Below are 15,273 nucleotides of genomic sequence, written 5' to 3'. Positions count from 1 at the left end.
ACAGGCACGGGCACACGTGCACACATGTACACACACAGGTACACACGCACGCGCAGGTACGCATTGGCGATGCAAGCGCAACAACGCCATGTCGGGGTGGAAAACCTGTATGCCCTAAAGCATACATGGGCCACATGCGGCCCTCACCTTCACTTAATGTGGTTATTGGTTAATACCAGAATACTGATAAGTAGATTAGTAGCTTAATGAGTATTATTATTATTATTATTACTTTTCAGGATTCCAATTCAAATAATAGCAACATTGCTGATCTACAAGCTCAAAACACGTCGCACTGCGACGCGTTTAGATTTTTGGGGAGGTCTTTTTGTGGAGTCCTCCCCTTGTGCCATTTCATGTCATTGGACAGTAAAATAAGCAATATGTTCTCATTAGTCTGAAACTAAAACTGACTGATGGCAGATTAAAAGATAATTCATTATGATAGTGGAATTTATCATTACTTATTGGTCCCCACACAAGCCCTTATTGGCCCCCCACATAAGCCCTTATTTGCCTCCACACATAAGCCCTTATTGGCCCCCCCACACAAGCCCTTATTACACCCCCACACAAGCCCTTATTTGCGCCCCATAAGCCTTTATTCGCCCCCTAAATAAGCCCTTGTTTCCCCCCCACACAAGCCCTTATTGGACGTTTATGTTTTTGTTTTTTAGAACCCTGCACGTGCCTGGTGGCCATCGTCAAAGTTGCCCAGCCCTGCTCTAAAGCAGTAGCTCTCAAACTTTTGCGTGCCGATCAAGGGCCCCCCAAATTGACATTTATATTTGGCCCCCATCTGACAATGTGTTGTGGCAGCGAGGGACCCCCAGAAGAGAAGATTTGGTGTTTTGTTTTTAAAAATAAAAATGACATTTTCAACACTTTTTCAAAACGTTTGCAGCGTTGCACAGGCCTACTTTATAAAAACGCACAGACACACTAAACAACTCTCACATTTTCCTCAATCGTCACATCAAAAGTAGCGAAAATAGCCTGTCTACAATCTCACTGGAGCTTGTGTAGATGAATTTATGAAAGACAAAACACATACAAAAAGACAAAAACGAACCGTAGAAAGTTGAAATATGGAGATACAAGGTTTCAGCGGCGATTATGCACGTCCAATCGTCCATGTGAGCACACGCACACAACACGCGCACACACACACACACACACACATACACGCACACACACACACACACACACACACGCACACACACACACACACATCCTGAAGGTGTCGGGGGAGGAGACATAGGAGATGCTGACCAAAGCACCCGGGTTGACGTTCTGTGTCCGCCCGTACCCAAGTGTCCTTGAGCAAGACGCAGAGTCCCTGTCGCGCTCCAGTGGGCTCTGTGAGTGTGACCATGTGCTCACCACACCTCTGAATAAATAGAATGTCCGTCAATGTTCTGGTCTCTGTCCATAGCGTTAGGAGAATGTCTCCTTAACCCTGTCAGTTTAGAATTGATTGTAAGGTACTTTTATTGTTTATAAATCTGTACATGGGCTGGCCCCCCTCATACCTATCTGACCTCTTGTTTGATTGTATACTCTATCCAATTTAAGATCTAGAGGTGATCGTGCCTTCGCTGTGTTGCAGCACCAATGCTCTGGAATATCTCCCTTTTCATTTCAAAGTGCCCAGTCCATTGAACTGTTCAAGTCTCTTCTTAATGGCAATTGTGCTTTTATAGTGCATTCGATCGATCGAGCCATAATGCTACTTACGTTAGCCGGTTAGCTATAGCTATGTTGTTAGCGCGGCACTGGATTGTCCATCTTAGATCGTCGTCGCCATATAGAATCTATCTATCCGTTTCTGTATCGCCTGTATCTCCCTATTCCTTGTCCCAGATGGCATTTTGTCAAAACAGCGTTTCTTTGACAGCACAGAGCCGACGATGTGGAGAGTTCCAGCTGTCCCGCTTTGGATTCATATTGTAAACAAGGCCTGTCTCTGCTCCGTTGAGCATCCTAGGATAATCTACTTCCGGTAGACTGGAACTGTGGCTTTTCGAAATAAGAGCTCGACTGGAAAAAATGCTGGCGTGAATTAGATCCTAATTTTTTCAATAAATGCTAACACTGAAAGGGTTAAGATGGCTTTGATCATCATTCCCTGATTTTCCGTTGTTGTCAGCTGAACTTGTTTCATGTCCTGTTTCCATGCGAGTGCACATGCATCATTGTTTTGATGTTTTTGATTTTATATGCATAACTGTTTCTACATTTTATTGTGTACAGCACTTTGGTCAATCTCGATTGTTTTAACCCATTTAGGCCTGACGTCGAAATTTTAAAATGTCTTTTTGAAATGTATTTTTTCTGAGAAACCTCATGTTTCTATATCAGTGGTTCTCAATATTTCATGGTCAAGTCACCCCCATCTGAAAATATGTTGTTCCAGGGGACCTCTCCAGAAGCAAAGATTTGAGTTAAAAACTGAAACTCTGAAAGAATATTCAAAGATTTGAGTTAAAAACTGAAACTCTGAAAGAATATTCAAAGATTTGAGGCACATTTTCACGGCTTTTCAAAAATAGCAGACCTACAAGTTGCTATTGTAGGCCACCGAGTGGCGCGCTGCGAGCTTGTAGATCTGCTATTTTTCAATAGCTAAAGTATAACATAATGCTTAGTTTAAAACACCAAAAGGGGTTCCCGCCCAGAATGCGTTAAACGTGCTATATAAATAAAGCTTGATTTGATTTGATTTAACACTCGCTTGACTGAAGTAAGGCCACCTATACCACACAAGCTGAATTCAGGTCAAAAGACCTTTTTTTCCTGTGATGTTATTGGCTACTCCCCGGTTTACTAGTCGACTAGTTGAACAGTTGAATATGAACTATCTCAAGAGTTAAATCTATAAGGGTCCATTTGGTTACCAACTCTCCATCATTTAGCTGGGGACCACTTGGAAACCCCCTCAAGGACCACTGGTTGAAAACCACTGCTCTAAACAAACATTAGAAAGTCCATAGACTTGCGTGGCACGTGACATACTGTAATTTCCAAAAGCTTTAGACCCCATGATGTTAGCCCAGGTGTAAAATGCCTCATATGTACAGTGCTCAGAACCACACACACACACACACACACACACACACACACACACACACACACACACTGCATCCATTCCTTACCCAGAGACATCACGCAGCTTGCCACACTCGTAATTTCATCATATTCTCTGGAGATACTGAGGCAAGAAAAATACACCTCATCTCCTGTTCTGTGTGTGTGTGTGTGTGTGTGTGTGTGTGTGTGTGTGTGTGTGTGTGTGTGTGTGTGTGTGTGTGTGTGTGTGTGTGTGTGTGTGTGTGTGTGTGTGTGTGTGTGCGTGTGCGTGTCCGTGTCCGTGTGTCCGTGCGCATGCGTGAGTTCCATTGCAGCTAATAATCCATGGCCGCAGGGCATATCTTTCCACACCTCGTCCCGTTGAAGGCCTTAACTGGCTGGCATGAAGAATATGAACATATATATATATATATATATATATATATATATATATATATATATATATATATATATTATTATTATTATTATTATTATGAATGTAAATAATGCTTGAGGCTCCGAGCGGTTCCCACAGATTAAAGTCAGGGGCACCTCTGCTGTCTCAGTCACTATACATGAAGGTGTCTGTCTGCGTGTGTGTGATGCGTGTGTGTGTGTGTGTGTGTGTGCGTGTGTGCGTGCGTGCGTGCGTGTCCTCACAGAGACCTACTCTCCCACCAACGTTCCCATCGAGAAGACCGACCAGACTGTGGACAAGAAACAAGCCCCGCCCTCCTGGGACCGCCCCTCACATAGCCCTAACGACCTGCCGCACTTCAGAGGTGCACGCACGCGCACACACGCGCACACACACACACACACACACACACACACACACACACAGTCGACACCAGCGTCCTCACTTCCCACCCCCAATCCAACCCTTGATGCTCAGTGTCAAGCAGGGAGGCATTGGGTCCCATTATTTAGAGTCTTTGGTACGACCCGGCCGGGGATCGAACCCCGACCTCCCAGTCTCAGGGCGGACACTCTTAACCACAAGGACACTGAGCTGGCCTTGTGACTAATTGTTCAGGACAGGAGAAAAACAGATTTTTTTTTAATCGAAAATGAGTTCATAGCACAGGTAGACTCTTGACATTTCATGTCTGAAATAAATGTCAGATCTGAAATCGATATGAAAGCAATAATGCTTAAACATGTAGCTATAGGTGTAATGTTAGAGGCCACAGAAGACATGTAAATGTGAAATCAATGCTTAAACATGTAGCTAGGTATAATGTTAGAGTCGACAGAAGTGAACCTTTCAGGCCTGTTTTCTCAACTCGCTGTTTCTCTGTAAGACATTACTCTATAAGCCATATCTCCAAAACTGTTGGGTCAAATTGAACAACCAATATGTCAATTTGAAGCTATGATTCCCTGCTTCCACATGACATGAAAACAAAACATATCAATGACTTAGCCTCGCCTCGGTCAAAAACGTATGGATTAGGTATGTTTGGAACATTTTGGCCGATATCCGATATAATTCATTGACATGAAAATTAAATGACATGAAAAAACTAAAATAATTGCAATGACTTAGCATCGACATGGTCACACAAATACCCATACCCGTGTGTGTGTGTGTGTGTGTGTGTGTGTGTGTGTGTGTGTGTGTGTGTGTGTGACTGTGTGTTCAGGTGACGTCAGTGGTCTCCAGATGCCCTACCTGTCTGGCTCAACGGGAGGCCAGGGTTCGCCCGGAGGTCAGGGTCTGACGGCCGCCACGGTCATGTGGGCGGTGCTTCCTCTGCTGTTGCTCCTCCTACTGCTGGTCTCCGCCCTCCTCTACACCTCCCACAGGAGGAGGTGGCTGCCTCTGCCGTGCAAGGTACACGCACGCACACACACGCACACACACACACACACACACACACACACACACACTTTAATTTGAATCCACAAATTACAATGAATTAAAATATATATAACGGGGTCGACAGTTCATGTTCACTTAACCCTCTTATGGCCACCCTAATTAACAGTGGATTGTGCCTTCTACTGCACTATTGATATGTTTAATTCGTCATTTTAATGCCAATAGAAAAATCTGTGAAAAGACATGCACATCCAAACCCAACTTGGGCAGGTGCTGAGCGGTGAGTATAGTAGTCATGCACAGAGAAAAGAAAAGAAGGTATACTACTCGCACGCTGTGGGGCTCCGATGCTTGTGAAGTGCCTGGAACTGTGACGTTTCGAGCACAATGCTCTTCCTCGGACTAGAGATGAACACGTGATCACAACATGGGCTAGTTTTCTCCACTGTGTTACACAGTCAGATGTCCGGGATACTAAGCTATCATCGTTTATTTTAATAACTAAGTCAAATTAAGCTCTAATCAAGCCCCAAATATCGCATGTTACGCAGCGATGCACATGAAGACCGTGCGCGCGAGAGCGTGCACGCAAGGATTTCGGACGGTTTTGATTACATCGGCCGTTAGCCAAACAAGCTAAAGGTTGCTACATTTTGCTACATTAAGGATACACACATGGCACCTCCTCCTCCACACAGACAAACTGCCTATAACAGCCAAAACATAACAGTATTTGGCAAGTTGTTTGGCTTTGCTCTTTGTCGTGCCAGCTATTCTTAGGCCACTCACTTCATGCACATGAAGGCCCAGGCTTCCGAATATCGGCATGGGCAAATCTACAGCGATACCCCAGGTTTGTTATACTTCCAAGTAATGGTTGGTTGGTATAAAATATATATGAATGGAAGAAAAGGCCTTTCTAGAATGGGCCTCAAGAGAAGAGAGAGTTGCTATACTGTAGGTGTACCCTCACAAAAAACATGCAGTAATCCTGGTCTCTATACTGCCTCCCCCTGGCCAGCCGTGGCGCCTGATGGAGGGTGAAATGAACTGGTCGGAATAACGTGTTCCTTCCATGCGATAGGTCCAACCGGGGAACAAAAATTGCCAAAAAACCGAACGAAAACTAATGTCCATATGTGTGTGTGTGTGTGTGTGTGTGTGTGTGTGTGTGTGTGCGTGCGTGCGTGTCTGCGTACCTGTGTGTGTGTGTGTGCGTGTGCGTGTGCGTGTGCGTGTGCGCGGGCTGCGTTCCAGAGCCAGTGTCTCAACAACCAGCTGTTCCCGGGCCTGGGCCCATGCAAGCTGTCCTCCCTGGCCTCCTCGTCCCCCGACGACCCCGCGGGGTCACCCCTGTCCCCCCTGCAGGGCGGCGGGGGCGGGGGGCCGGGGGCGGGGCACCCCAGGGTGCTGCGCATCGCCGAGCCGGAGCCGCGCTACAGCGGATACTACAGCATGAAGAACACCAACGCTCTGAGCAACAACCTGAACCAGGACGCCTTCTACAGCACGCCCTGAGGGACCCACACACACACCTTCTACAGCACGCCCTGAGGGACCGACACACACACACACACACACACACACACACCTTCTACAGCACGCCCTGAGGGACCGACACACACACACACACACACACACACACCTTCTACAGCACGCCCTGAGGGACCCACACACACACACCTTCTACAGCACGCCCTGAGACACACACACACACACACACCTTCTACAGCACGCCCTGAGGGACCGACACACACACACACACACACACACCTTCTACAGCACGCCCTGAGACACACACACACACACCTTCTACAGCACGCCCTAAGGGACCAACACACACACACACACACACACACACTTGACGCGGCACACGCGCAACGCACACGCAGTCACACACACACGCATGTTTGTATTGCAACGCTTGCGAGGACATCAACCTTTTAGGACGATGATGTTTTGGTCTTTTTTCTTTACCATTTTCGACCCTAAAAACCCTCGATATAGCTGAAGCCGGACATCCAATCCAATACAAGCTCTGCTATGGAGGGTGCGCGCGTGACATCATCGCCATACACGGACGTTGTGCAGGAATGCCTACTGAGAGTGGCAAAAACACCCCATAGTTTCTGGTCCTTGGGGTTTCAGGCCATACATCCAAACAGAGAAGTCCTATTGGATTGCATTTTTCACGTCAAGGACCCCCAAATTGACACTAATTAATTAGCCCCTGCGGACCCCCCATTTGAAGAGACATGCCAGAGACCCCCCCATAAGAGAAGAGTTTCACGGCTCTAGCAGTGATTCTCAACCCGTTTAATTTCAAGTACTCCCAGTTTGACACGCATAATATTAGTCTACAGACCTATACATTTAATGGCATGTCTTATCTCTGGGACCCCAATTTATATTGTAAAATCAATGTTAATTTAACTCGGGAGTGTACAAATGGAACGGTCCATTTGGTTCCATTTGTACACTCTCAGAGTTACAGACCCATGAGGGCCCATTTGGTTCCAAACTATCATTTAGCATGGGGACCCCCTGGAACTCCCTCAAGGACCCCTGGGGGTCCCAGGACCCCACTTTGCCACTCACTTTATGCATGCGCATACTGTATCCTCTGTGTGGTTGACGACACTGACGATGTTCCCTATGTGCGTTTATCACATTCTACTATACTAGTGGGGACATCTGGTCCTCACAAGTCTAGTAATACAAACACACACATGCACACGCAGTACGCACGCGCACAAACAATAGAATTGCACCCGTGGAATCGACACACCTGTTTCAAAGTGAACAAAAAGGAGGGGGATGTGTTTATTGCATCGTAGAATAAATTCACTACGTTTTCCTGTAACGTGGTTACTGTATGTCGTCACGTGCCTAACACACACACACACGCACGCGCACACACACACACACACACAACGCACACACGCACGCATCCAACCGAAGGCATCGGAGCTCCTTGTCCACCCCCCCGATCTGGCCAATCAGAAGAGTGGAGGCTGCCTGTCCACGCACCCGAACCCCAATCTGGCCAATCAGAAGAGTGGGGGCTGCATGTCCACGCACCCGAACCCCAATCTGGCCAATCAGTGGAGTGGGGAGTGGATCGCTTCACTGATAAGCTATAGAGGAAAGCCAACACCAACGGAATGAGACACATGTAGTGTCTTTGTACCGTTGTTGAGAGGATGAAGACGCTTCCCCCGTGGCGAGCGGGGGGGTAGGGGGGGGGGAGATATCGTGTGTTTTCTAAGGAGCGTTCAGCTGGAACGTATTTTTGGGGGATTCTATTTCCTGCCGTTGGAAGGAGGAGGAGGAGGAGGAGCGGAGAGGATTGTGGGAGATCGGAGCCGGAACTGAAACGAGTGATGAGGATGATGAGGATGATGCTCACGTCAGGGGACAAAATGACACAATGGAGGGACAAGAAAAAAGACGGGAAGGAGAGGAAGCGACTAGAGAAATGGCTCTCAAATATTTTAATGTTTGAGAACCCCCCATAGCTCCTGAGAGTGTACAAATGGAACCAAATGGAGCCGCGAGGGTAAAGGGTGTCTCCTTCCCAAGACACTGTCCTCCTTTTACACGAGGTACAGGTAAAGGGCTTCTCCTTCCCAAAACACTGTCCTCCTTGTACACGATGTACAGGTAAAGGGTTTCTCCTTCTCGAGACACTGTCCTCCTTGTACACGATGTACAGGTAAATGGTTTCTCCTTCCCGAGACACTCCTCCTTGTACACTATGTACAGGTAAATGGTTTCTCCTTCCCGAGACACTGTCCTCCTTGTACACTATGTACAGGTAAATGGTTTCTCCTTCCCGAGACACTGTCCTCCTTGTACACGATGTACAGGTAAAGGGTGTCTCCTTCCCGAGACACTGTCCTCCTTGTACACGATGTACAGTTAAAGGGTTTCTCCTTCCCGAGACACTGACGGTGGACGCTGTACGCTTCGATCTTTCTCTCCTCTCCCCTCAGTTCCTCACGTTCACATGTTGTTTTTTTTTGCCTCGTACGGATCTAGGACACACACACACACACACACACACACACACACACACACACACACACGAATACACACACGCACATACACAAACACATCCACCGCAAAGCACGATCAATGTGGGGCCGCTCCGATCGGAAAAACAAAACTTTATTAATCACGCGATACTTAATCATCCAATCACCTTTTACGCGTTTGTTAGCTTTCTGATTGTTTGTCCTGCATTCTGGACGGGATGGTTCTGTGGGCAGCCAGCAGCCGGAAGAGTGGAGCCAAATGGAACGCTGTCCACGTCAACCCATTCTGACCTGAGATCAGATTCATACGAGGTTTCCACTGGACACACTGGTCTGATCAACCCATTCTGACCTGAGATCAGATTTAAAAAAATGTCAGTCGTACTTCGATTTTTCAAAAATAGCAGACCTACAAGCTCGTAGCGCGCCACTCGGTGGCGCGCTATGAGCTTGTAGATCTGCTATTTTTCAATAGCTAAAGCATAACATGATGCTAACACCAAAATGGGTTCCCGGTCAGAATGGGTTAAATTGGCTATTTCTTTCTAAAGTGCTATGATAATAAATAAATAGTTTGGCGAAACGGTCCGACGTAAATGTAAAGTATATACATGATTTAAATTGAACACGTTTGAACATTTTGCCATTTTAAGGTTTAATTCTTAACCTTTGCCAATAAGCCTGTTGTGCCAATTGTGGGCATGAACACAGGAGTTGAAGGGTAAAATGTATAGGCCTAATAATAATGTGTTCAGATCATGTATACACTACGTTTACCCCAGACCACGTTATTTTCTCAATTCCTGTTAGAAGAAAAAAAAAGTAGCCAATTTTTATTTTGTACCACGGACGTGCCCTTAATGTCCAGGTGCCCTCTGGCCCTGTGTCCTTTTTGTTCTGTACATATAGCACTGGCCTGACACTTTGGACGGACGGACAGTTAGCCCAACGGCAGGGCAGTGTTGACGTTGAACCCTGCATGTCTGTACGGTAAACGTCGAGCATGTGACTGGAGCTGTGCGACTGGAAGAGTTGGGACACTATATTGAGATCTGGAAGAAGAGAAAAACAAGGAGACATTCCCGTTTTGGAATGAACCACTTTTCAACTGCATGCACTTGTTCTTTTAGTTGTTTTTTTTTCTTTTTTGGGGGGGGGGAGGGGGGGCAAAGAAAATAAGAAAAAACATATCTGTCAAACAATTTGAAATATTTATATTTAGAATGTGTACAGGATGTCGCGTCATTTTCCTGCGAGTGACAGAGGGGGAAAAAAGAGTCAAGTGTAAAAAAAAAAAAAAAAGAAAAAACGCATTTATGTGAAATGGTTATTGTGAAGAATATAACCAGACGTAAGCACTTGTTTATGATTTATGATTGAACGGAGTCTCTCAGGGCTCTGTACTAGTGGCTTTTCTGTTTTCACTCCACATTCCGTGAAGTCGTCCCCCCCCCCCCCCCTATCCAGAATACATACTGTATGCTGAGGTTTTCTAAGACCTACAGTAAAGCAGTTCTGATGTCCAGATCTCTCTAAACTCCCCTTAAAAAAAACAAAATGCGTCTCAACTCTGTCATACGTACAGCTCTAGATGCTATGATGTCACATGCGAAACACACACACACACACACACATGGCAGGAGATCTGTTGATGTGCTGAGCCGGGCTCAATTCACTCCACGTTAAAGTTCAGCATTGACTCCGTTCAAATTTCAATCCGTTCAAAATTCACTCCGTTCGACAACATTCACTCCGTTCAAAATTCACTCTGTTCAACATGTAAATAAATATATAGCGTGATTCACTCGATCGCCGACCACAGCACATCCCTCTTCGTCTAGTTTTTTTTACTCGTCGTGTCGGACCTGGCGTGACGACACGATGTCATCCCGAACAAACGAAAAAGAGAAAGAAATCACGGACGGAATCGTAAACGATGGGTGAATTGAGCCCCGGCTGGCCTGTCCTTGACATGTAAAAAAAAAAAAAGAAAAGAAAGAAAAAAAGAAGAAGATAAAGAGAAAATGTTTTCTGGGTTGAGTATTTTCATTATGATTATTTTCTTTTCTCTCTTTTCTCTCTCTCTCTCTCTCTTTTAAGTTAAATGTATTTATGAAAAGAAAGACGCTGTTTTTAATGCGAAGCGATGAAAACAAGAAGCACTTGTTGTTTGATATGTCGTCACTGTCCTGCGGTGGAAACCTTTTTTCAGGAGTTGGGATTCACATAAAGAGCACAAATTGCTGAGCTACAAGTTTGAAGGTTAATTGTCTATCTTTGCTACTATACTTTTGTGTAGCACTGCAGAGAAAGAAAAACACGCGTAAAATGTAAAACAAATATGGAGATAAGAGGTTTCTACCCCGACAGCAACGATGTATACGACCCAGAAAGAGACGTGGCCTGTCTGGGGTATATCTGTCACGGGACAGGGGTGCGTTTGGTTCGCGGCGTGGGGTACAGACGAGTGGTCACAGAATGGTGGTTCATCTTGGGTTTGGAGAAGAAGTACACGGATGTCTTTACTTATCCCATTTAGGCCTGACGTCGAAATCTAAAAAAAAAAGTTTTCTGAAAAACCCATGTTTCTATGTCAGTGGTTCTCAAACATTTTCATGTCCAGGACACCCAAATATTTGTATGTAATTGGCCGCGGACCCCCCATCTGAAAACAAGTTGTTCACACAAAATGATGCACATTTTACTTAATTCCACTCTATGCATTTTGTTCCATTTGAACACACTCAGAGTTACAGATACACACAGTACATGCAATGTAGATTTACCTAATTCCACCCCATTTCCAAACGCTGTTGCACAGGCTGCAAATTGAAGTTGCGAATATACAAAATGACACTGAAACAAATGGCAGAAGACATATGGCACTAGTTCTTTACCGAGTATCGTAAACTATTTTAATTGTGTTGTGTGGAAAATATTGTCTTGTCGCTCAGATATCAGACTCTGGAGGAGAGAGAGGAGAGGAGACACTGGGCCCCTGTTTCTCTATACACTGTAGTTGAAAACACATTGAGGGAGAAATGAATCACTCAAATCTCCCGTAGCGAGAGAGTGAAGCCAGGACCAGGAGGTGCGACAGCCAGGTAATTAGGCTAATTCATTTGAGCAATTACAAAAAAACATTTTGATGATAACTTAATGAAATGTTCGATGTCATAATCTATCCCTGTTTTCTGTCATTATGAACAGTGAATGGTGCAGTTACGCTATAGCGCTTTACATTATTAAATGTTCATTTTTCAGGAAATGAAAAATATATATTTTTCAGGAAATAAAGAAAACAAAGCAATATACAGCCTCATCAAAGTTGGTGTTGTAACTTTATATATTGTCAAATACTTCCGTGAGAGGGGGAGAGCTGGTGGAGACAGTTTGAGGGTCCAATGGAGTTAAGAGGTTTTGTCCAAAGCACTTTTTACTACTTTCCATTGGTTCAGTATTTACACACAGACGTAAAGGGTGTTCAATAGCACCGATTTACCTCAAAAATCGAGTTATGAGGTTTCCTCCAGACAAAAACGATATGCTATTTTTGCTTTTCTTAATAGTGTGTGTCAACAGCGTGATCTATGGACCATGAAGTCTCTCTGTGTGTGTGTGTGTGTGTGTGTGTGTGTGTGTGTGTGTGTGTGTGTGTGTGCGCACGCACGCACGCACGCACACATATACACACACACACGCACGCACACAACACACACTGAATGAATCACAAGCTGACACTTAAACTCATGATGGCCTCTATACTTCTGCATTGTCATCTCCACTGCACTCCTCTGTTTGTTTGTCCTGTTTGTCCACCACAGCTCTGTTTATCCTGTTTCTCCACCAATCACAACTCTGTTTGTCCTGTTTCTCCAGCAATCACAACTCTGTTTGCCCACCAATCAAAGCTCTGTTTGTCCTGTTTCTCCAGCAATCACAACTCTGTTTGTCCTGTTTCTCCACCAATCACAACTCTGTGCAGTCATGGGAGATGTGTTTATGTAAACATAGCACCACCACAATATAGAAATATATCCATAATTTGACGGGAGGAAAAGTATTGGCATCTAATGTGACTCTTTTTTTTAGACAATCATGGCGGTAAAGTACCTCAACAATGCACTTAAATACAGTACTTTAGTATAAATGCACTCTGTTTTAAGCATTACGTTATACTTTAGTTGTTGAAAAATAGTAGATCTACAAGCTCATAGGGCGGCAACGGGTGCCGCGCTACGCGTGAAAATGAGGCGCAAATCTTTGAATATAATTACGTTTTCATAATTACGTTTTTTTTAGCAAACATTTCTCACTTAAATATTTGCTTCTGGGGGGTAGAGTCCATGGAACAACATATATTGAGATGAGACGGTGGTCCTCGTTCAAATACATTATCATTCTGGGGGGTCCTTGACATGAAAAAGGTTGAGCACCGGCGCTGACACAGAAACATTCACGTTTTTCAGGAAACTGTTTTTATTTTTATTTTTTTAATCGGCCTCAGGTCTAAAATGGGTTAAACAACACAGTGCTTTGGTATAATTGCACCCTGTGACTTCTCACCACTGATACTGTGTGTATGCGTTGACCCCCCACCCCACCCCGCCCCAATCTCCCCCACCCCACCCCTCCCCCGCCCCGGACAAACCCTGCACAAAAGGCCCTGTCTTTACAAAGGATGAAGATTGATGATGATGATGATGATGTCTTTGAGTTTCTGGCTCTATTGCAGTGGTTCTCAAGTGAGTTCCCAGGGGTCCTTGAGAGGGTTCCAAATGGACCCTTATACAAATGTGTAACTCTGAGAGTGTATAAGTGGAACCTTAAAGGTAGAGTAAGTGATTTCACTTAATTCAAATATCACTTATTTTTTTGTTTTGTTGTGATAATCCTCTCTACTATAGAGTGTGCTGACCATATAAGGAGTTCCTCCCTGTCCCCAGTTAACCCCTGGGGGTCAAAAAACCTTAGGTTTCGTTTTTGACTCTCTATCCTGATTGGACGAAGGCTTAGGTCCCACAGCCAAAAATGAAACCTAAGGTTTTTTGAGTGAAATCACTTACTCTACCTTTAATGGACCCGTACATACGTTTGAGAACCACTGCACTCATATAACGACAGCAGGCGAAGCTATTTGTGACGGTTTAATAATTATTTAATCCTTGACGATGATGATCGACGGCGGTCTCCATAGTTTATAACTCCAGACAGATGTTTTACTGACGGACATTTTAGTTCATGTATATCATTTGTTTTTTTGTTTCGTTTACGGCACAATAAAGAAATGATCTCAAACCAGTGTTGATTTTGTCGGCAAATTTGGATTTTAGTTTGAAGTCATATATAGTCTTTTGAATAGCATACATTTTAGTTTTAGTCACCTGGAATGTTTTAGTCTAATTTTAGCCGACTAAATCTCCAGTTTATTTAGTCGACTAAAATGTGTTTTTTGGCGGGCCTCGATGCCTGATCGTAATGACTGATTTTACACTTGCGGAAAAAAGCAGATCTACAAGCTCACAACGTGTGGCGATGCGACATGTTGTGAGTTTGTAATATCCCAGATTATTTTACACATACAAGAATGTGTGCACGTGTCCACACACACACACACACACACACACCATTCCCAGCATGCTTTGGTCTCTAAGTCTGGTGCCCCCCAAATCCGGGTCAGCTGATCATAATGTATTCACGTGTGTGCGCACGCTCGCACACACATGCATGCGCACACACACACACACACACACACATACACACCTCCTTCCCTCAACACCCCCCCCCCCCCCCCCCCCCCCCCCAACCTTCTCATGTCTCTCATTCTTTCACAGTCGGCCGGTGAATGCCAGGAACTCACATGACGACTGTATGACCGCGGAGACACACACACACACACACACACACACACACACCTGCTGATCCTCTTGTCTGTGTTTCTGGGTAAAGTGCAGATAAGACTGACAAAGACATGACCGGGTTGAAACTCATGACATCACAGTATACTCACTGTGTGTGTGTGTGTGTGTGTGTGTGTGCTTCACAGAACACACACAGACACAGACAGGATGATGCAAAGTAAGTCTATAACCCTTGTCTTTGTTTATTATTATTTAAAGGGGAACGTGTCCTTGCTTTTAAAAATGGGAGTGCTGTGATTTCCTTTCCTCCCTAAAACATGGCGAGGAATTATTATACGGAAGGAGGAAGAGGTTGTTCAAAAAGGTGTACAGTATTTGTTCAAATTAATTCTTTAAATCACGGCGCTCCCATCTTTAACTACCATGCTTGATCAAACCACGGCGTCACACAAAAGCATATAGCAGATCTACAAGCTTGAAA

At 44.9% G+C, this 15,273-nt stretch overlaps 1 protein-coding gene across 1 annotated transcript in view; it reads left to right on the top strand.

The window, feature by feature from the left end:
* LOC308329759 (cysteine-rich motor neuron 1 protein-like) overlaps window positions 1–14,229 on the top strand; it is a gene marked incomplete at its 5' end in the record, with an annotated part of 29,573 nt that extends 15,344 nt beyond the window's left edge. The window contains 3 exons of the mRNA XM_080784256.1: window positions 3,732–3,851; window positions 4,716–4,906; window positions 6,152–14,229. Of these exons, the coding sequence (XP_080640382.1) occupies window positions 3,732–3,851; window positions 4,716–4,906; window positions 6,152–6,412 (572 nt within the window). The 3' untranslated portion in view covers window positions 6,413–14,229. The remainder of the gene's footprint in view (window positions 1–3,731; window positions 3,852–4,715; window positions 4,907–6,151) is intronic.
* Window positions 14,230–15,273: the final 1,044 nt, after the last annotated feature.

Source organism: Protomyctophum bolini, assembly GCF_963924005.1.
Source record: "Protomyctophum bolini genome assembly, chromosome: 15".
NCBI classification, from domain to species: domain Eukaryota; kingdom Metazoa; phylum Chordata; class Actinopteri; order Myctophiformes; family Myctophidae; genus Protomyctophum; species Protomyctophum bolini.
The sequence above is the reverse complement of the archived record's forward strand: the minus strand, read 5'-3'. Positions and strand labels throughout refer to the sequence as shown.